The following is a 21,701-nucleotide window of genomic DNA, read 5'->3' as shown; positions in this document are numbered from 1 at the left end:
AGGCGGAGGTTGCAGTGAGCCGAGATGGTCCATTGTACTCCAGCCTGGGTGACAGAGCAAGACTCCGTTTCAAAAAAAAAAAAAAAAAAAGAAGAAGAAGGCAAGAGACAAGTCAGGCTGATGTTGGCAGGATCAAGGAATTTTAACTTAATCTAGAGTAAGAGACCTAGATTTATCCTGCCCTGAAAGGGGCTCTGGCTCCCAGGAACTTGCTTTAGGCAAAAGAAGATTTCTTTCAATCTTTCCAGAAGATCAGCAGGAGAGAGAAGCAGCTCCAGCCCAAGGCTTCATGCTGAGGAAGATTCTTGAAGACTTTCAGCTGAGCCCAGAAACCCAGTGCCTGCAGCCTGGGCTCTTCAGGCCTTTGGTGTTGAAAGCAAAGGTGGGAAATAAACACCAGTCAGTGGATCATGTCCTCTAAGAGGCCAAAGCTGTTACAACCTGGAAACCACCCCTGGCGACAGCTCCTGAAATGTGCCCTGACAGCCCTTGCCATGCGCAGGAGTCCTTAGGAGGCCTGTTCACCACGGAGACTTCGCCGAGTCCCCATGAGGTTGATGAGGCCATGAAGCCATGCCCTCCACCTCAGTCACAGGCGGCATTCCAAGTCAGCTATCAGGACTAAGTGCCACCTGGCTCCTCAGAATGCTGACAGTGTGGCCAGGCACAGTGGCTCACACCTGTAATTCCAGCACTTTGGGAGGCTGAGGCAGGTGGATCACTTGAGCTCAGGAGCTAGAGAACAGCCTGGCCAACATGGTAAAACCCCGTCTCTACTAAAAATACAAAATTTAGCTGTGCGTGGTGGCTGGTGCCTGTAATCCCAGCTACTCGGGAGGCTGAGACAAGGGGATTGCTTAAACCTGGGAAGGGGAGGTTGCAGTGAGCCAAGATCACGCCGCTGCACTCCAGCCTGGGTGACAGAGGGAGGCTCTGTCTCAAAAAAAAGAATACCCCAATGCAAGAGGCCCAGGGGCCTTCAGAGCGTGGAGAGCAGCAAGGGGTCCCCAACAGACACCTTTGCTTTGCACAAGGCTATTCACGTGGCCCATCTGACTACGGGTGGAGACCAAGCCTGGGCCACCACTGGGTGCAGGGACTAGGACAGTTATCACTTACACTGGCTCCATGTGGCCCCAGGGGCAGCCCAGCCTGAGGTCTCCACTCGCTACACTCAGTCCTCCAGGCCTGGCTACCTCCTTAGGCCATGCTGGTGTTGGACCCCGAAGGGTTAATTGCTGCTGCCCTCACCCCCACAGACCCCTCTGTTCAGCCCTGGCCCTCCGCCACCTGAACCCCTGCCCGCTTGGCAGCCTCAGGCTTCCTGACAAGTGTCTGACCGGCTGCCAATCTCCACTCTCCCCAAGAGCCGTCTGCTTCTCTCTGGCAGCCGCGGTGCCCACTTGGGTTTAAAAATAAACTCGCTATCTGCCTTTCCTCCAGCAGAATCCCAGGCACTTCTTCCATGTGGAGCTGGATCCCAGCCGCCCCCGAAAGCACCATGTCGCCGTCATCTCAGCGGCCCCTGCGAGGAACACGTTCTACGACTCCATTGTAGGGACTTTGCTGCAGAAAACTCCATTTTATTGTGGGGCACCTGTCACTTCTCCCATCTGAGGGTCATTTCTGGGTGGAGGATATAAGTGCAGGAGTGGGGTAGAGGCGTAGGGCTGCTCTAAGGGGTATGGGGGTTCCAGGATGGCTCAGACAGGTGTCTCTGCAAAACCAGCATCTCCAGCCTCAGTGGGGCACTGTGTGGCCTTCACACCCACAGTGCCCGGGGTTCCCTCCCCTCTTCCTGCCATTTAATTTCTCCTCCTCTGCTCTCTTCAGAACTCACCCTGTCCCACCCCTTTTCTCCCTGATGGCCTCTCCCCTCATGCTCCTAGAAGAAAGGCCAGTTCCCCAGCTCCCAGCTTGCTTCTTCCCAGCACCTTCAGGCTCTTCCCCAAGGGCTAATCCCTCCCACTTTGCTTCGAGCCCCTGCCCCTCGTACCACTTCAGGCCATGGTTCTGCCATTTACCAATCCTCTCCCCCATGTTTCCTGCTCCTTCCCATAACCCAGCCCTTTTCACCCTTAAACACACACCACCACCCCAACCACCCCCAGCCCCAGCGCCTCCGCAGCCCCACTGCACCGTGGCATTGCCGCTCCCACTGCCACAGTTCCCACTGCTGTCCAGTCCTTGGGGCAAACAATGGGGGCTGCCAACTCCAAACCGGCCTCCTGCTTATGCCACCACCTGCTCCAGTCTTACAGGCTGAGCACCACAGACCCTCCTCCCAGCGTGGCTGTGGCCAGAGCTCTGGCTCACCTGCCCTTTCCCTGCTCGCCTCTCCAGCCCGTTTCAGCCCATCTTCCCCGCTAGGCTCCTGCCTTGGGAATTTCTTTCTGTTCCTGTTCCTTGAAAGCTGTCACCCTTGGTCCTTCCCCCGCATTTATGATTTCCTCCCATTTCATTTATTTTTATTTATTTTTGAGATGGATTCTCACTCTGTCACCTAGGCTGTAGTGCTTTGGCACAATCTCGTCTCACTGCAGCCTTCACCCCCCAGGCTCAAGTGATTCTCCCGCCTCATGTCCCCCGAGTAATTGAGACTACAGGCGTGTGCCACCACACCTGGCTAATTTTTGTATTTTTTGTAGAGATGGGGTTTTGCCATGTTGCCCAGGCTGGTCTTGAACTCCTACATTCAAGCAATTCAACCTCCCAAAGTGCTGGATTACAGGGGTGAACCACCACTTCTGGCCTCCAGCCCACTTTATATGACTAACTCCTACTCATCTGTTAGGTGGCAATTTATCCATCACTGCTCCAGAAAGCCAGCCTGGGTGAGATGCCTGTGCCCTGTGCTCCTGGAGCACTTTCTGATCAGTTCCCTGGGTCCAAGCACGCAGCACCCTGAGCCCTGACAGCCTGTCCATCCCCCTCAGCAGCATCGGCCCCTTGAAGAGTGGGACGGGGTCTGCCTGTTACAGTGTCATAGTTCCAGGATGGAATCTGGTGCCTGCAACATGAGTGGTGCTTAATAAATGCTTGTGGAGTGAACTGCTCAGTGCTACACGAGACTAGAACAAATGGGCAAATGTAAAATGGGACCAGAAAATCCAGACTGGCTCACAACTGTTTTTACTTTTATTGGTTCTTTTATTTTTATTTATTTATTCATTCATTTATTTTTGAGATAGGGTCTTGCTCTGTTGGCCGTGCAGTGGCTCCATCATGGCTCACTGCAGCCTCGACCTCCCAGGCTCAAGTGATCCTTCCACCTCAGCTTCCTGAGTAGCTACGACTATAGGCGTGCCACCATACCCAGTTAATTTTAGTTATTTGTTTATCTATTTTATTTTATTTTATTTTATTTTATTTTATTTAAAGACGGAGTCTCGCTCTATCACCAGGCTGGAGTGCAGTGGTGTGATCTCAGCTCACTGCAACCTCCACCTCTTGGGTTCAAGCAATTCTCCTGCCTCAGCCTCCCGAGTAGCTGGGACTACAGGTGTGAGTCACCACGCCCAGGTAATTTTTGTATTTTCAGTAGAGACAGCAGGGTTTCACCATGTTGGCCTGGATGGTCTTGAACTCCTGACTCAGGTGATCCACCTGCCTCGGCCTCCCAATGTGCTGGGATTACAGGCGCAAGCCACTGCTCCTAGCCCCTGTTTTATTTTATTTTATTATTTTTTTGAGACGGAATTTCGCTCTTATTGCCCAGGCTGGAGTGCAATGGCACAATCTTGGCTCACCGCAACCTCTGACTCCCGGGTTCAAGCGATTCTCCTGCCTCAGCCTCCTGAGTAGCCAGGATTACAGGCATGCACCACAATGTCCGGCTAATTTTGTATTTTTAGTAGAGATGGGGTTTCTCCATGTTGGCCAGGCTGGTCTCGAACTTCTGACCTCGTGATTCGCCTGCCTCGGCCTCCCAAAGTGCTGGGATTACAAGCGTAAGCCACTGCACAAGGCCTATTTTTATTTTTTTTGAGACAGAGTCTCATTCTGTCGCCCAGGCTGGAGTGCAGTGGGGCAATCTTGGCTCACTGCAACCTCCATCTCCCGGGTTTAAGCAATTCTCCTGCCTCAGCCTCTTGAGTAGCTGGGATTACAGGTGTGTGCCACCACACCCACCTAATTTTTATATTTTTAGTAGAGATGGGGTTTCTCGAACTCCCGACCTCAGGCAATCCGCCTACCTCGGCCTCTCAAAGTGCTGGGATTACAGGCGTGAGCCACCATGCCCAGCCCCAGTTAATTTTAATTTTAATTTTTGTGGAGACAGGGTCTCAATATTTGCCCAGGCTGGTCTTGAACTCCTGGGCTTAAGCAATCCTCCCTCCTTGGCCTACCAAAATGCTGGGATTACAAGTATGAGCCACCGTGCTTGGCTGACAACTATTCTGCTTAACTGGAGTTTAAACTGAAATTTCAGTTATCTTTGGGATGTGGAGGCAAGACAGTTTCATTTGAGACATACCCCATGGCACATGCACGCTGTAGAAATGTCTTTTCTGGCCGGGAGCAGTGGCTCGTGCCTGTAATCCCAGCATTCTGGGAGGCTGAGACGGGTGGATCACGAGGTCAGGAGTTTGAAAGCAGCCTGGCCAAAATGGTAAAACCCCGTCTCTACTAAAAGTACAAAAATTAGCCAGGCGTGGTGGCATAGGCTTGTAATCCCAGCTACTTGGGAGGCTGAGGCAGGAGAACTGATTGAACCCCAGAGGCTCAGGTTGCAGTGAGCTGAGATTGCACCACTATACTAGCCTGGGCAACACAGCAAGACTCGTCTCAAAAAAAAAAGAAAATGAAAAAGAAAAAGAAAACCAAGCCTAATGACCAGTGTTGTTGAAAAGAGGCTGGAGCCAGACGCGGTGGCTCACGCCTGTAATCCCAGCACTTTGGGAGGCCAAGGTGGGAAGATTGCTTGAGCACAGAGTTTGAGATGAGTATGGGTAACATGGCAAGACCTCATCTCCACATAAAATATAAAAAATTAACTGGCTGTGGTGGTGCGCACTTGTGGTCCCAGTTACTTGGGAAGCTGAAGTGGGAGGATCACTTGAGCCCAGGAGGTCGAGCCTGCAGTGAGCTGAGCTCACACCACTGCACTCCAGCCTGGGTAACAGAGCAAGACCCTGACTCAAAAAAAAAAAAAAATAAAAGGCCTTCATTTTACCTTGATTTGGGCTAAATCTGATAAAGTTACTTGGGCTAAATTTAATATGGCTTTCAGTTTTTCTCAAATTAAAAACCACATACTAATCCTTGTTCAGAGAATTACTATATGAGGACACTTGAAATTATTATCCGTGTTTACAGATGAATAAGTGCATGTGTGCATTTATTTTTCGTTTTTATTTTTTAGACACAAGATCCCACTCTGTTGCCGAGGCTGAAGTGCGTTGGCCTGATCATAGCTCACTGCAGCCTGACCTCCTGGGCTCAAGCAGTCCTCCTGCTTCAGCCTCCCGAGTAGCTGGGATTACAGGAATGTGCCACCACACCCGGCTAATTTTTTGTATTTTCAGTAGAGATGGGGATTTCTCCACGTTGGTCAGGCTGGTCGTGAACTCCCGAACTCAGGTGATCCACCCGCCTCAGCCTCCCAAAGTGCTGGGATTACAGGCATGAGCCACCGCATCCAGCCAATTTTTTTTTTTTTTTGAGATGGAGTCTTGCTCTGTCGCCCAGGCTGGAGTGCAGTGGCGCGATCTCGGCTCACTGCCAGCTCCGCCTCCCGGGTTCATGCCATTCTCCTGCCTCAGCCTCCAGAGTAGCTGGGACTACAGGCACCCGCCACCACGCCCAGCTAATTTTTTGTATTTTTGGTAGAGATGGGGTTTCACCGTGTTAGCCAGGATGGTCTTGATCTCCTGACCTCGTGATCCGCCTGCCTCAGCCCCCCAAAGTGCTGGGATTACAGGCATGAGCCACCGCACCTGGCCAATTTTTTGTGTGTGTGTGACAAGGTCTTGCTTTATTGCCCAGGCTGGAGTGCAGTGGCGCAGTCTTGGCTCACTGCAACCTGTTTCCTGGGTTCAAGCAATTCTGCTGTCTCAGCCTCCCGAGTAGCCGGGATCACAGGTGTGTGCCACCACGCCCAGCTAATTTTTGTATTTTTAGTAGAGATGGGGTTTCGCCATGTTGGCCAGGCTGGTCTTGAATTCCTGAACTTAGGTGATTCACCCGCCTCAGCCTCCCAAAGTGCTGAGATTATAGGCGTGAGCCACCATGCCCGGCCTAAATTTTTTTTTTTTTTTTTTGGAGGTGAAGTCTTGCTCTGTCACCCAGGCTGGAGTGCAGTGGCGCGATCTTGGCTCACGGCAAGCTCTGCCTCCCGGGTGCACGCCATTCTCCTGCCTCAGCCTCCCAAGCAGCTGGGACTACAAGCACCCACCACCACACCTGGCTAATTTTTTTTTTTTTTTTGTATTTTTAGTAGAGACGGGGTCTCACCGTGTTAGCCAGGATGGTCTCAATCTCCTGACCCTGTGACCCGCCCATCTCGGCCTCCCAAAGTGCTGGGATTACAGGCGTGAGCCACCACGCCCGGCCCGGCCTAAACTGTGTATGTGTGTGGAAATGGGAGAATTGCTGTGTTGCCCAGGCTGGTCTTGAACTCCCGGCCTTAAACTATCCTCCTGCCTTGGCCTCCCAAAATGTTAGGATTATAAGCATGAGCCGCTGTGCCCGGCCACATATATGCTTTTAAAAAGACAATGCTAATAATGCCAAATATTTTTTTTTTTTGAGGGATGGAGCAATTATTGATGTCTTTTGGTTTCTCTTTATTTTCTGAATTGTCTCTATTTTAAAATAAGGAACTCGTAGTATCTTCATAACCAGAAAACAATAAGTAATTAAAACTCAGAATAACCCCCTCAAAAGAAGGCAATGGTATTTACAGTGGAAAAAAAAAAAAAGTCAGCTGGGTGCAGTGACTCATACTTGTAATCTCAACACTTTGGGATGCTGAGACAAGAGAATCACTTGAACCCAGGAATTCAAGACCAGCCTGGGCAACACAGTGAGACCCCCATATCCACAGAAAAATTTAAAAATTAGCCGGATGTAGTGGCATGTGCCTGTAGTCCTAGCTGCTTGGGAGGCTGAGGTGGGAGGATCACTTGAGCCCAGGAGATCCAGGCTGTAGTGAGCTATGATCATGCTACTGCACTTCTGCCTGAGTAACAGAGCAAGACCCTTTCTCAAAAAAAAAAAACCAAAAACAAACAAACAAAAAAACTAATTGAACTCTATGTACTGTAAACAGGTATATTTATTGTCTGTAAATTATGCCCCCGTAAAGTTAATGTTTAGAAGCTAAAAATGCCTTTAGATGGCCTACATTCATTTCAAAATGTGTATTCTGGCACCTAAGTTATAATCTTTATGGAAGTCTAATTCATGTACACTGGCAGTAGGGGTTCCTGGTCAATTCGCAAGTGTTCTCTTCAAGACAAAGTTCTCTAATTTTGGTGCCACCAATTTAGGATCTGGAGGTCTGTAGCCTGCTTTATCAAAGACAACAATTGTAATTTGGCTGAATAAATGGTTTGCTAAGCAAAGAGGAGACATATGTATATGCTTGTATGTGCACAGATATTTTTGGGAAGAAACGGTAGACTGAACAGTGGTCACCTATGAGGAGTAAGAAGACTCGGGAGCATGGGGGGGACTTAATTTTCTTTTTTTTTTTTTTTTTTTTTTGAGATGCAGTCTCCCTCTCTTGCCCAGGTGATCTGTCTCGTGATTCGCCTGCCTCGGCCTCCCAAAGTGCTGGGATGACAGGCGTGAGCCACTGAGCCCGGCCCGTGTTTTTTTTTTTTTAAGACAGAATGTTGCCGGGTACAGTGGCTCAAGCCTGTAATTCCAGGATTTTGAGAGGCCCAGGCAGGCGGATCAACTGTGGTCGGGAGTTCGAGACCAGCCTGACCAACATGGAGAAATCCCGTCTCTACTAAAAATACAAAATTAGCTGGGTGTGGTGGCGCGTGCCTGTAATCTCAGCTACTCGGGAAGCTGAGGCAGGAGAATTGCTTGAACCCGGGAGGCGGAGGTTGAGGTGAGCCGAGATTGCGTCATTGCACTCCAGCCTGGGCAACAAGAGCGAAACTCCGTCTCAAAAAAAAAAAAAAAAAAAGACAGAATGTCTCACTCTGTCACTCAGGCTAGAGTGCTGTGGCATGATCTTGGCTCACTGCAACCTCCGACTCCTGGGTTCAAGCGATTCTCCTGCCTCAGCCTCCCAAGTAGCGGGGACTACAGGCGCCCGCCACCACGCCCACCTAATTTTTGTAGTTTTAGTAGAGACGGGGTTTCATCATGTTGGCCAGGCTGGTCTCAAACTCTTGACCTCAGGTGATCCGCCTGCCTTGGCCTCCCAAAGTGCTGGGATTACAGGCGTGAGCCTCAAAATTCTTTTATTTGTTTGAATACATTTTTAAAATTTTTAAATTGTGGTAAAAAACACATAATACAAAACTTACCTTCTCGATGTTTAAGAGTACAGTTTAGGCCGGGCGCGGTGGCTCACGCCTGTCGTCCCAGCACTTTGGGAAGCCGAGGTGGGCAGATCACCTGAGGTCAGGAGTTCAAGACCAGCCTGGCTAACATGGCGAAACCCCGTCTCTACTAAAAAATACAAAAATTAGCTGGACGTTGTGGCAGGCGCCTGTAATCCCAGCTACTCGGGAGGCTGAGGTTGCAGTGAGCCAAGATCGTGCCACTGCGCTCCAGCCTGGGCAAAAGAGCGAGACTCTGTCTCAAAAAGAAAAAAAAAAGTACAGTTCAGTGGTGTTAACTATATGCACGTTTGTATAGCAGATCCCTAGAAGTTTTTCATCTTGCAAAACTAAAACTCTATATCCATTGACAACTGCCTATTCCCCACTCCCTCCAGCCCCTGGCCACCACCAGTCTATGTTGTTTTCATGATTTTGACTATTCTGAGTCTCATATAAGTGGAGTCACACAGTATTTGTCTTTTTGTGGCTGGCTTAATCCACTCAGCATAATGTCTTCAAGTCTCATTCATGGAGCAGATGTGAGGATTTCTTTCTTTCAAGGCTGAATAACTTTCTATTGTATGGAAGGACCACATTTTCTTTTCTTTTCTTTTCTTTTTTGAGTCGGGGTCTCACTCTGTCATGCAGGCTGGAGTGCAGTGGTGCCATCCCGGCTCACTGCAACCTCCTCCTCCCGGGTTCAAGCGATTCTCACGCCTCAATCTCCTGAATAGCTGGGATTACAGGCGCCCACCACCACGCCCGGCTAATTTTTGTATTTTTTGTCAAGATGGGTTTTCGCCATGTTGCCCAGGCTCGTCTCGAACTCTTGGGATGAAGTGATCCTCCCACCTCAGGACTCCCAAAGTGCTGGGATTACAGGAGTGTGCCACCACGCCCAGCTTTTTAAAAAAATCTTTTATACTGTATATATTTTATCTTTCACTGTACCTTTTGTTTAGATATGTCTAGATATACAAATACCATTGTGTTGCCATTGTCTACAGCATTCAGTATAGACACACACTGGATGTGTTTGTAGCCTAGGAGCAATAGGCTATAGAGCCTGCGTGTGTAGTAGGCTACGCTGTATGGGTTAGTGTGAGTTCTTTCTATATTTGTACAATGACAGAATCACCTGATGTTAAGTGTTGCATGACTGTAACAGTTCCCACCCTGTACCATGTCTCTTCTAGGCCAAAGCCCCCTCCCCAGAGCAGACCCCTAGCACTCCACAGCAGGATCACAAGCTGGTCTCTGGTCCCAGACCCTGCGGATCCTTGTCAACGCTTCCAGTCTCGATCACTTCCCGATGGTTTGAATGTGAAGTCAACAATCCACAGAACAATTTGCACTTACTGTTTCTAGGGCTTTTGCAGTTAAAAGTGTCTTCAGTTTCCCCGATCTTCCTGCAGATGCCCCTGCAGTCAGAAGCTGAGTCTGTCCCTTCTCCCAGCAGCAGCTGGGTACAGGATCTAACATCAGTCTCTGCCTGCTGGGCAGAAGCCACAGCTGCAACGTGCTTTCAGAAAAATGGGCCAGGCCAAAGGAGCTCCCCGTCAGTGCTTTTCAGTGTTCCCAGCACAAAGATAAAATTACACTTCCATAGGAGTACACAAACTAAAAATAAAATTTAAAGAAAGCGATCTAGTTCTGTATCATTTTCCCCATGGTCGGGTCCCATTCGGGTCACTGGACATGCACTGAAATCGCTTATGAACAGCTGCTTGGTTCTGCCTCGCCTGGAGTTTACGGCTGTCAGCATCCCCAGCCCTCTGTGATGGCCCCAGGAGAGCCAGGCAGACAAAGATACTTGTGGCGGTTTGGCTGAGGGCAAAGACAAAGTCGGCAGTTCTTTCCTCCAGGCATGAGCAGGGGGCTTCCTTAGGTTTTTCTTTCAGAAGCCCCTATCTAGCTTAGAGTAGGCATAGCACGTCAAGGGCAGGGCAAGGAAATGCTGTGCCATTTCCTTAGGATCCAGGGGGCGGGAGAAAAAGTCAATTGACAAAGAATGCTTGTCACTATGTCATGTCAGCAGCTCTTTTTCTGGTGCTTCCCAATCCTGAGTCACTTCCTGTTTCTAAGTTCCTCCAAGATGTCATTAACTGTAGGAAGGAGAAATTTCTAAGTAATGACACCAACTCTTGCTTACATACAAGGTGAGATGATTCTTTTCACATGGGCCTAGTCATAGTCATGAACCAGAAGTGCTAAATGCGTATTTTATTTATTTATTTTGAGATGGAGTCTCACTCTGTTACCCAGGCTGGAGTGCAGTGGTGCGATCTTGACTCACTGCAACCTCAGCCCTCCTACCCCAGATTCAAACAATTCTCTTGCCTCAGCCTCCCGAGTAGCTGGGATTACAGGCACCTTCCACTGCGCCCAGCTAATTTTTGTATTTTTAGTAGAGACGGGGTTTCGCCATCTTGGCCAGGCTGGTCTTGGAACTCCTGACCTCGTGATCCACCCGACTCAGCCTCCTAAAGTGCTGGGATTACGGGCGCGAGCCACCCCTCCCGGCCACTAAATCCATTATTTCATGATGAAACAGGAAAAGTTCCCTTGTCCCCTTGCAGGGTGTGCAATGGGGGAGTGGCTCACTTCTTCAGTGCCCTGCTGCTCAAACCTCAAACTTCTAGGGGAGCATACAGATGGGCAGGCTGTGGGGCTCTGACCCCAAGACAGTGTCCAGGGGTGAATGTTTACAGCTGAAGCCCCAGTGGGCGTATGTTACAGTGTGTGCTTTTAGTTTTGCTCTTTTAGTTTAGCCGTCTATAGGCGGCTTGTGTTAGCTCAATTAGACCTCTGCCTCATTGCAAGGACAGAGGGCTTTCTGTATCCCGAGGTTCTTGCCTTAGTGTACTGGAAGAATCGGATCGCACGTGGGCTTGGAGAATGAGTGCAAGGTTTTATTGAGCGGAAGTAGCTCTCAGCAGATGGCGGAGCCAGAAGGGAGATGCTTTTCCCCTGGAGTCCGGCTTGGCGGCCCGGGCTCTCCTCTGACTGCCCAGGCCAAACTCCATGTCATTCTGCTTCTGCAGGTCGGTGGCCTGCCAGCGCACCGGTGCCTGTCAGTGTGTTCCTCCGGACATCCAGCCACCTGCATCTGCCTACTAGGGTCTAGGGAATGGGGGCGAAGCATTTGGGCAGGAAATGCCAGTCCTCACCTAGGTCCGTGGGGGTGGAGCCCTAGCCAGGAACCATGCCATCCTCTATGCAGCACTTCCCTTCCCCCCTTCCATATCATTTAAAGGGACCACCTCTTCCCTTCCCAGCACTCCCATATCAATGATATTTTGAAACATGCTTAACATCTAGTCAAGGATGGCACACTCTTCCATCAACCCTGCCCCAACCTCAAAATCACTGATAGATTATTTGGCTGAACCCAGAGGAGTCCCTGGATCCTCTACGTAGGTCTCCCCTCCAGGGAGCCAGCAGTCATTCTGAGCTAACTGATGAGATGAAACTCATGTGCTATGCCAGGTCTAAACCTTCTTGAACAGAGGAGGTAATTCAAAACAATTCTCTTTCCCCTTTTATTTTGGCTACTTCAAACAATTTTTTAAAAATGAGTGGTTTTCAAACTATAATGTACATAAGAATCACCAGGTAATTTGGGGGTAATGCAACTATTCTGCATCTTTCTGGTGTGGTTACTTAACTGTATGCATTTCTAACTATGCAACAGTTTTACTCCATGTAAATTATATCTTAATAAAAGATTTAAAAAAATGAATCCCCCAGAGAACTTGTTAGTTCTGATTATGTAGGTCTGCAATGGATCTAAAATACACACACACACACACACACATACATATGTATATATATATAGAGAGAGAGAGACAGACAGACAGGGTCTCGCTCTTGCTCTGTCATCCAGGGTGGCGTGCAGTGGCGCAACCACGGCTCACTGTAGCCTCCACCTTGGCGGTCAACCGATCTTCCTGCCTCAGCCTCCCAAGGAGCTCGGACTACAGGTGAGTACTACCATGCCTAGCTAATTTTTTGCTTATTTTTTGTAGAGACAGGGTCTCACTATGTTGCCCAGACTAGGAATCTATATATCGCTATCTCTCTCTGTTATATATTTTTTTTAATTATTTTTTTTTTTGAGACAGAGTCTAGCTCTGTTGCCCAGGCTGGAGTGCAGTGGCACAATCTTGGCTCACTGCAAGCTTCGCCTCCCGGGTTCACGCCATTCTCCTGCCTCAGCCTCCTGAATAGCTGGGACTACAGGCGCCCGCCACCATGGCCGGCTAATTTTTTTGTATTTTTAGTAGAGATGGGGTTTCACCATGTTAGCCAGGATGGACTCAATCTCCTGACTTCGTGATCCGCCCACCTTGGCCTAGGAATCTGTATGTTAATAGCATTCCTGTTACTTCTAACAAGTAGTCCAATGGTCCAATGGTTACATTTTGAAAAAGTATTGTAATAGACAGATGCAAGGTCCACCCAGCAAAGATGCACCTAAACCCTTGTGAGCACCCGCTAACAGCTGCTTCTGGACCCTCTTCTTGCAAGAACAAAGGATACTGGATTGTACAGACCTGGATTCTGTTCCCAAATTTGCCTCTGCTTCCATATTCTTCATGCCGTTGTGCAACCTGCTTCCAATGGGAGATATCTAAAGGAAACAAACCCTAAAAGTATCATATAAGCCCTTAAAACCTTAAAAACAGTTTTCAAACTCTGTGTAGCAAAGAAAACAGATTTGATGCCACAGGTATTAGTCTCCGTTCTGATGGCAAATCTGCCAAAGAATCTACTTTCAAAACTAACAGATCCAGAGTGATTTAACTGCTCCAATAGCGTTCAAATAGCTCACAAATTCATTACCAAATATGGTTGGCTGACCAGTTTACAATCTGTGCTGCTGAGGGTGAGCTGTTCGTGACCTACCAGTCGGCTATCCCGTGTCTGAGGGAACAAGAGGGCATTGCTGCTCCCTTCTCAGGAGGTGGATTAGGCTTTTCAACGACACTGCTGACTCCGCTGCCGCAAAGGGTCCCTTGCAGAAGGCACTCCAGGAAAGGCCTCCAGAACCGAGGGAAGTCACGGGTGCATTCCCAGCTTTTGAGCTTAGACCCCAGCCTCCCCCGCCAGGCTACCTATATTCCCCAGATTGCGACGCCACGAATATGCTGACCTATTTAGCCACAGTAGTCCCAGAAGAGCTTCAAATCAGCTATGAAAAAAGGCATCTTTTAAGCCCAAACCTTTAGTTGGAAATTTCTCTGCTCAAGTATTCCCACCAAGATCAACTTACAGGTTAAATGTATGAGGAAGAGATTTTCGTATTAGCTTTTCTGTGTATATCACTAAGCTCTTGGGTATTATTTTATATAAATAGGGTAAAATCCTCAATATGACATTTCCTGGCAGCTGATTTTCAGTTGGTTTCGAATTCTGAGAAATGAAACACAAACCACAAACGAATCTTCAAAACTGTATTTGGAATTGACAAAATCTTCCTAGAGACAAGGCCCTGAGCACACAGAGTCCGTCTCCACCATGAAAATATTACATAAGCTGTACAGAACAAAATTAGCAATGAGTGATCTTTGGCACTAGAACAGGTGATTCCTTAGCTGTTCATGCAATATCCAAACTGCACACCACATGACATTAGATTGCTGGTTAACCATTTAATTTTACATTTAAATTATCTTAAAAGGCTGGAAGTCCTAGCTAAGTTTTCAATATCAATATGCTACCCATGTCATAACACTTAGTGCCTGAGGTAGAGATTTCTGTAAGAGATTTTTTAAAACACAATTGAGAGTATAATACAGAAAAACATTTTAAATCTTGGAAGCATATAGCCTGGTTCAACAAGCCAACTCTGAAATGCAGAACTAGTACCTTTTTTATTTGAGTCTCACTCCATCACCCAAGCTGGAGTGCAGTGGTGCAATCTCAGCTCACTGCAACCTCCGCCTCCTGGGTTCAAGAGATTCTCATCTCATGCCTCAGCCTCCCACGTAGCTGTAAGTACAGGCGCGTGCCACCATACCTAATTTTTACATTTTTAGTAGAGACAGGTTTGCCATGTTGGCCAGGCTGGTCTCGAACTCCTGACCTCATGTGATCCACCTGCCTTGGCCTCCCAAAGTGCTGGGATTACAGGCATAAGCCACCACACCCAGCCAGAACTATTACTTCTTTTATCTCTGTAGAAACTGCACTGGATAACTTTTTTCCTCTTTTTTGGCAACAGTCTTACTCTGTCACCCAGGCTGGAGTGCAGTGGCGCGATCTTGGCTCACAGCAACCTCTGCCTTCCAGGTTCAAGGAAATCTCATGCCTCAACATCCCAAGTAGCTGGGATTACAGGTGTGCACCACCATGCCCGGCTAATTTTTGTATTTTTAGTAGAGAGGGGGTTTTACCATGTTGGCCAGGCTTGTTTCAAACTCCTGACCTCTAGTGATCCACCCACCTCAGCCTCCCAAAGTGCTGGGATTACAGGTGTTAGCCACCACGCACAGCCGAGAACTTTCTTTTATTTGGACTCCTGATTTTAGAATACCATGGTTTCTTTAAAAAAAAAAAAAGTACGATTATTAACACTGATTAATAACACATGAACCAAACCCACTTAATATCATTATTAAAAACAGGCTGGGCACAGTGGCTTATGCCTGTAATCCCAGCACCTTCGGAGGCTGTGATGGGAGGATTGCTTGGGCCCAGGAGTTTGAGACCAGTCTGGGCAACATAGTGAGAGCTCTGTCTCTACAAAAAATACAAAAATTAGCCAGGTATGGTGGTGAGCACTTGCAGCCCAGCTACTTGGGAGGCTGAAGTGGGAGGACTGCTTGAGCTGAGGAGGTCCAGGCTGTAGTGAGTTGAGATTGTGCTATTGCACTCTAGCCTGGGCTCAAAACAAACCCCAAAAAACAAAACCAAACATCAATAGAACTACATAGGGACAACAGCAAATACAAATCTTTAAACACTTCATGATGTGGCCGGAATGAGTACAAGTATGCAATTCAATGATTCCAACATTTGATGGTGACTGTGAATTATTACATATTTATTACATATAAATGAGTTTAAATTTTATTTCCAAACTGCATGCAGGGACTTTATTATTACTATTAATTTTTTTTTGAGAGTTTCACTCATTGCCCAGGCTGAAGTGCAATGGCGCAATCTCGGCTCACTGCAACCTCTACCTCCTGGGATCAAGTGATTCTCATCTCAGCCTCCTGAGTAGCTGGGATTACAGGTACCCACGACCACGCCCGGCTAATTTTTGGTATTTTTAGTAGAGATGGGGTTTCACCATATTGGCCAGGCTGGTCTCAAACTCCTGACCTTGTGATTCGCCCATCTTGGCCTCCCAAATTGCTGGGATTACAGGCGTGAGCCACCATGCCTGGCCAAAACCTTTGATTTTTAAAAAGGCGTTTCTTGAAGTACCTTATTAAACATTTGATTTGAAGGAAACTGTGCATGTCTAACATACTTGCCTTTTACAGAAAGCTGGCTAGCCAAAAATGTATCATCAACTATCGATTTTATTTTCAGAAGTGGACTGTCTCTTAAATGAGACAGCATAAAGTATGGACTTGTAGAAGCTGAACGAGTAAATCATGAGTGTAACTGATAACATGTAAGTCCATTCTTCATATAAACTGCTAGAGAGTGTTTCAGACCATCACTGATGTCTGTAATAAAGAGCACCAAAGCATCACAGTCCAACTTTTTTTTTAAGCGCCAAGTTCAAACAAGTGACCAATAATAATGGTTGGTCCTTGAACGTCTTTTACCAGAGGCCTTTTCTAATCACTTCGTAACACTTCTGAGATGTACATGGCTCCTGAAACTTGAAAACAAAGCCACAAAATGAACATTAACATTTCTTTAGGGGAAAATGCTATCTAATTTTCCCCTCAAGTTTGAATTAACCAAAAAAAAAAAAAAGCCTATTTCTTTTACAAATCTTCTGAATAACGGGTTTTAAGAGCAGGCCAGGCGCGGTGGCTCACACCTGTAATCCCAGCACTTTGGGAAGCTGAGGTGGGCGGATCACGAGGTCAGGAGTTCGAGACCAGCCTGCCAGCCTGGACAACATGATGAAGCCCTGTCTCTATTAAAAATACAAAAAAAATCAGCCTGGTATGGTGGTGGTGCCTGTAATCCCAGCTACTCGGGAGGCTGAGGCAGGAGAATCGCTTGAACCCAGGAGGCGGAGGTTGCAGTGAGCTGAAATCACACCACTGCACTCCAGCCTGAGCGACAAGAGCAAGACTGTCTTAAGAAAAAAAAGAGCAAAGGACACACCACATCTGCATAAATCCAAGTGTGTTAAGGAACATAATCATGTTGATTGTATCCTGATTCTAGCAGGTGAAGGACTAAGCACTCAACTTGTATTTGGAGGAGAAGCAAGTGTCATGATGGAGCATGTCTTATACGGCAATTCAAAACAGTATGATTCTGATGCGAGTGAGAACTAAATGTTGGACAGGCTTTTTATACAAACCCCACCTGCATGATCCAGAACAATATTCTTACAGATTCAATGCAGACTCCACCAATGGGTTAGCTAGACATCAACAGGCTCATTTTCTTTTTTTCTTTTTGAGACAAGAGCTTCACTCTGTCTTGCAGGCTGGAGTGCAATGATATGATCTCAGCTCACTGCAACCTCTGCCTCCTGGGTTCAAGCAATTCTCCTGCCTCAGCCTCCCAAGTAGCTGGGATTACAGGCGTCCACCCAGCACTCCTGGCTAATTTTTGTATTTTTAGTAGAGACGGAGTTTCACCATGTTGGCCAGTCTGGTCTTGAACTCCTGACCTCAGGTAATCCACCTGCCTGGGCCTCCTAAAGTGCTGGGATTACAGGTTTGAGCCACCACGCCTGGCCCATTTTCTTAATGTAAGTCCACAATATGTCATTAGGGGAGAATGACTTTGGCAAACTCATATGCTTCAAAGGCAGAAATACATGTACTAAGAAGGCAGTTAGAGCTGGAAAATTCTTGACATAATTACAACTTTAGCAAGAGAATAAAAATAGATTTTAAAAGTGTGTGCATGTGGGGAGGTGACAGAATATCTTTATATGTACTTTAAGAAGCTGACGCGTTATCCAGACACAAAAGATAACATTCTCATCAAAACAGGCCAAGATGAAACACCAGGGGCACTCTTCACAGAAACTAAGTGAATGCTTCTGGCGCCAAATGTCTTTGCCTGGTTCTTCCTGGCATTTCTGCTTGACTCCTTCCCCCTGTATCATTCTCAAATCCCCAACCTTTCCACTGGGCAAAGCCACTCTCTTCTCCCTCAGGCTCTGAAGAGATAACATAAATGTATGGACACTTTTTGTCCTTCAATTAAAAAACCTGCTGGAAGCTCCAGTGATGTTAAGAATTAACTGGTAGTTCTTTATCTTAGCTAGGCTTATGTATTCAAAATTTTGCCTGTTTTCTTGGAATTACATGAATTTCCTTATTAAACATTTGATTTGAAGGAAACTGTGCATGTCTATTAATTACCCATGATGTACATGTGTATTTCTGAAATTTCTCCTTCAGTCTCACCTGAGTTTAATTTTTGCTTAAGATGTTTAGAGTTCCTGAGGTGCTTCTCTAGGCTAAAATTTAAAGATTTTTTTTTAAAAAAGCAAATAAAAGTAAATGAATGGCTAAAAGATAAGGTTAAATTTTCTAGGCTGGGCATGGTGGCTCACGCCTATAATACTAACACTTTGAGAGGCTGAGGTGGGAGGATCACTTGAACCCAAAAGTTCGAGACCAGCCTGGGCAACATAGTGAGACCTCATCTCTACAAAAAAAATTTTTAAAAAAGAATTAGCCGAGTATGGTGGCACATGCCTGTAGTCCCAGCTAATCAAGAGGCTGAGGTGGAATGATCGCTTGAGCCTGGGAGGCAGAGGCTGCAGTGAGCTGAGATCATGCTGCTGCACTCCAGCCTGGGTGAAAGAGGGAGACCCTGTCTCAAAAAAAATTTCCTTAAGTTTTTTTTTTTGGTGGGGGTAGGAATGCAGTAGAGAAACAAAAACACTGCACAAAGGGTGCAGTGTTCTACTATTCATCTAAATAATGGAGAACTGGCATGTTACAATTAAGATATAAAAAATATTCATACTTTCACAATTTCCAAGTCAGAGGCGGCTTACAACAGCTTTCATTAGAAAAGGGTGAGACGCCCAAATAAAATGCTCCCTGGTGGAACAAAGTCCCCTTTAAACCTTTACCAAGCTTTTTCTCAGAAGCTCACAAAACTTAAGACAATGTGAACATGATGAGAAAGCAAAGCTCTCCAACATAAGGCTGAAAATGACAATAAAAGACTGCAATAAAAGACTAGTGGGATGAACATGAATGCTTGTCAGTGACAAACACATTATGCCTACAAAGAATAAATACTGCACTTCTCTTTAGGTCTATTTACAGACAGGACCCCATGACCTTTCAGGCATAAACCTCCACTGGCAGAAGTAAGAATTTAATCACAAAACTTCTATGGTAAATTATAAAAAATAAGAAATTTGGATTTAGGCCTTCTGCCATTTCCAATACAAGTAGCTTTGAGTATTCTTGGTTGACAAGGGAATGTTTGCATTTCTAATGTTAACAAAGAAAATATCCACCACTGGCTTCTTAACCAGACGGAAGCGGGCAGGTTTCTGGATAGAGGCTTAAGGCAAATCAAACAGGTTCACAACTAAGCATCCTATTAGGGATTCCAGGCATGGCTTTGCTTTCTGAGGGACAGCTCCATATCATCTCTAGCCAGGTTTTCCACATTGCTACCAAACTGGGGACACGTTTCTGTATCCGGCTTTTGAAAGAACTTTAAGTTATATACATATACCATCAAAGCATATACTGGTGATGCTTGATATTTAAAGGAATCCTACAGTGAATCATTTATTTCCTTTGAAAATAAGGTTTTCAAAAATTGGCTACAACTCTGATCGCATGAATGAGATTCAAAGATTTCTCACGTAAAAGAAAGATCTCAACCTCCTTCTACTGTGAACTTGCTTTCCAAGACTAAAAACTGGTATCTCCTCTTCAGTCTCCTTACACATCTGAAATCGTTCCTGCAATATGAGAGGCACTTTTATTAGGTGTAGCATCTATTAAAAACTCTAAAGCCAGGGTAGAATTTGCTGAACAAAGTAATAGCACTAGCCTAATAGGCATTATTTATAAGGACTTTTTCCCCTTTAATATAAAAGTATAACTACAGCAGTTCAATGTACAAATACAAAAAAAGTTCTCATACTAAAAAAAAAAGTACCATAATACTGTACATACAAAAACTGTTCAACAAGAATGATTTAAATATGTCTGTTCTTCTCCAGATCTGGAAGACACAAATGTAAAGTTCTGCAACTGTATTATTGCTAAGAACATGTGCCTGGGAACACTGTGTTTCCCTTTCTCTCCCTCAGCCCAGCCCCGCCTCCAGAGTCCCCTGAGCTTGGATCATGAGCCAACAGCATCCCTGAAGATAACCAGAGCCAAATGTTTACTCAATGGAAGTCATTATTCAGTGAGCTGCTGCTTACCATAAACTATGAAAAGCACAGGTTTTAAGCCCGCCAGGATTAAATCCAGACGGAGGTCTTCCCATCCCCTGATTTGCTACTGGCAGTGCTTTTGTTGGACCCAGCTTTGGACCCCACTTTGGCCTTCTTCTCCCGGGGACCATGAGGGTTGTTTTGGTGACTGTAGGCCTGAACTGCCAGATCCAAGCGTTCCTGAGCCATCCTGATCTCCCGCTGCAGAGCCTCCAGGTCAGCTGGGAGGTTCTCCTCATGGCTGCCATACTGCTGTTCCTGGGCTGTGTTGGCCTTGTTTTGCTTGTAGGCGATCTTAGCATTGGACAGTTCGGTGTACTGGATTTGATCTGGTTTGACAGCAATGTTATAGCCAGGGGGAGCAGATGGTGTATTCCAAGTGAAAGGATAATTATAAGCACCCGGATCCTCAAGTTCCCTCCTTTTACTGTTTAGTGAGTCTCGAATGGTCCCAAACCCTAAATGAAGCATCTCCCAAATGTTAAGCAAAAGGCAAAGGCCTGTAACACCATACATTATCAGAAGGAAGATGGTCTTTTCAGTGGGTCTAGAAATAAAGCAGTCTATCTTATGAGGACAAGGAAGTCTGCTGCACACATAAAACGGGTGGACTTGGAAGCCATATAGAAAATACTGCCCTATCAGAAAACCCACCTCAAACACGGTCCTTGCCAGCAACTGCAGCACATAGATTTTCATGAGCCCATCTTCCCGAATCCGTCGTCGGCCATCATGCTTAGGTTTGGGTTGGCTCTGCTCTTTATTTTCCTTATCACTTTCTAACTCCATCTCTGGATACATCATAGGATCCTCTTCGTTGTCCTCCTCCGTTTCTTCCAGAGCCCGGTGTTGTTTCCAGCGCATTGCATAGGGCTTGCTCCGAGCTGCCTTCTTGTCTGCTTCACCGTGCTCCATTTTGGCAATCTTGTGGATAGCATAGCCCAGGTACATCACAGAGGGAGTTGCCACCAGGATGATCTGGAACACCCAGAAGCGTACATGGGAGAGGGGTGCAAACGCATCATAACAGACATTCTCACAGCCCGGCTGTTCTGTGTTGCACACAAATTTGCTTTGCTCATCGTAATAGATGGATTCTCCTCCTACAGCTGTAAGGACAATCCGGAAGACAATCAGAACAGTGAGCCAGATCTTCCCCACAAATGTGGAATGGTTGTGAATCTCCTCTAGCAGGCGAGTCAGGAAGCTCCAACTCATGGTGACTGAATTGGTATGCCCTGATAAAAGTGGAAAAATACCAAAATAAAATAAACAAATATTAAATCTTAATTTAATTATTAATTATGATATCTCTAGGAACTACTGCTTTGAATACTTGAAATCTAACCTCAAGGTTCACAGTGGAACAAATGTTAGAATAAACAGCATCTCAGTGGGGTAGGGTGGCTCACGCCTGTAATCCCAGCACTTTGGGAGGCCAAGGCGGGCAGATTACTTGAGGTCAGGAGTTAATAAAGACCAGCCTGGTCAACATGGTGAAACTCTGTCTCTACAAAAATACAAAAATTACCCGGGCACGGTGGTGTGCACCTGTAATCCCAGCAGCTCAGGAGGCTGAGGCAGGAGAATTGCTTGAACAGAGCAAGACTCCATCT

At 46.6% G+C, this 21,701-nt stretch overlaps 1 protein-coding gene across 5 annotated transcripts in view; it reads right to left on the bottom strand.

The window, feature by feature from the left end:
* Window positions 1-13,949: 13,949 nt before the first annotated feature.
* The window catches only part of GJC1 (gap junction protein gamma 1), a 32,391-nt gene continuing 24,639 nt past the window's right edge, over window positions 13,950-21,701 (bottom strand). For 3 of the 5 annotated variants that reach the window (XM_019028563.3, XM_031011626.2, XM_055387905.1), the window contains exon 3: window positions 13,950-21,323. In XM_019028563.3, the coding sequence (XP_018884108.1) occupies window positions 20,113-21,303 (1,191 nt within the window). In that variant the 5' untranslated portion in view covers window positions 21,304-21,323 and the 3' untranslated portion in view covers window positions 13,950-20,112. The remainder of the gene's footprint in view (window positions 21,324-21,701) is intronic. The other 2 variants (XM_019028564.3, XM_063706348.1) reach the window with 1 other exon arrangement.

This window comes from Gorilla gorilla, chromosome 4, assembly GCF_029281585.2.
Source record: "Gorilla gorilla gorilla isolate KB3781 chromosome 4, NHGRI_mGorGor1-v2.1_pri, whole genome shotgun sequence".
Lineage (NCBI taxonomy): Eukaryota > Metazoa > Chordata > Mammalia > Primates > Hominidae > Gorilla > Gorilla gorilla.
This window is presented reverse-complemented; position numbering and strand designations above follow the sequence as displayed.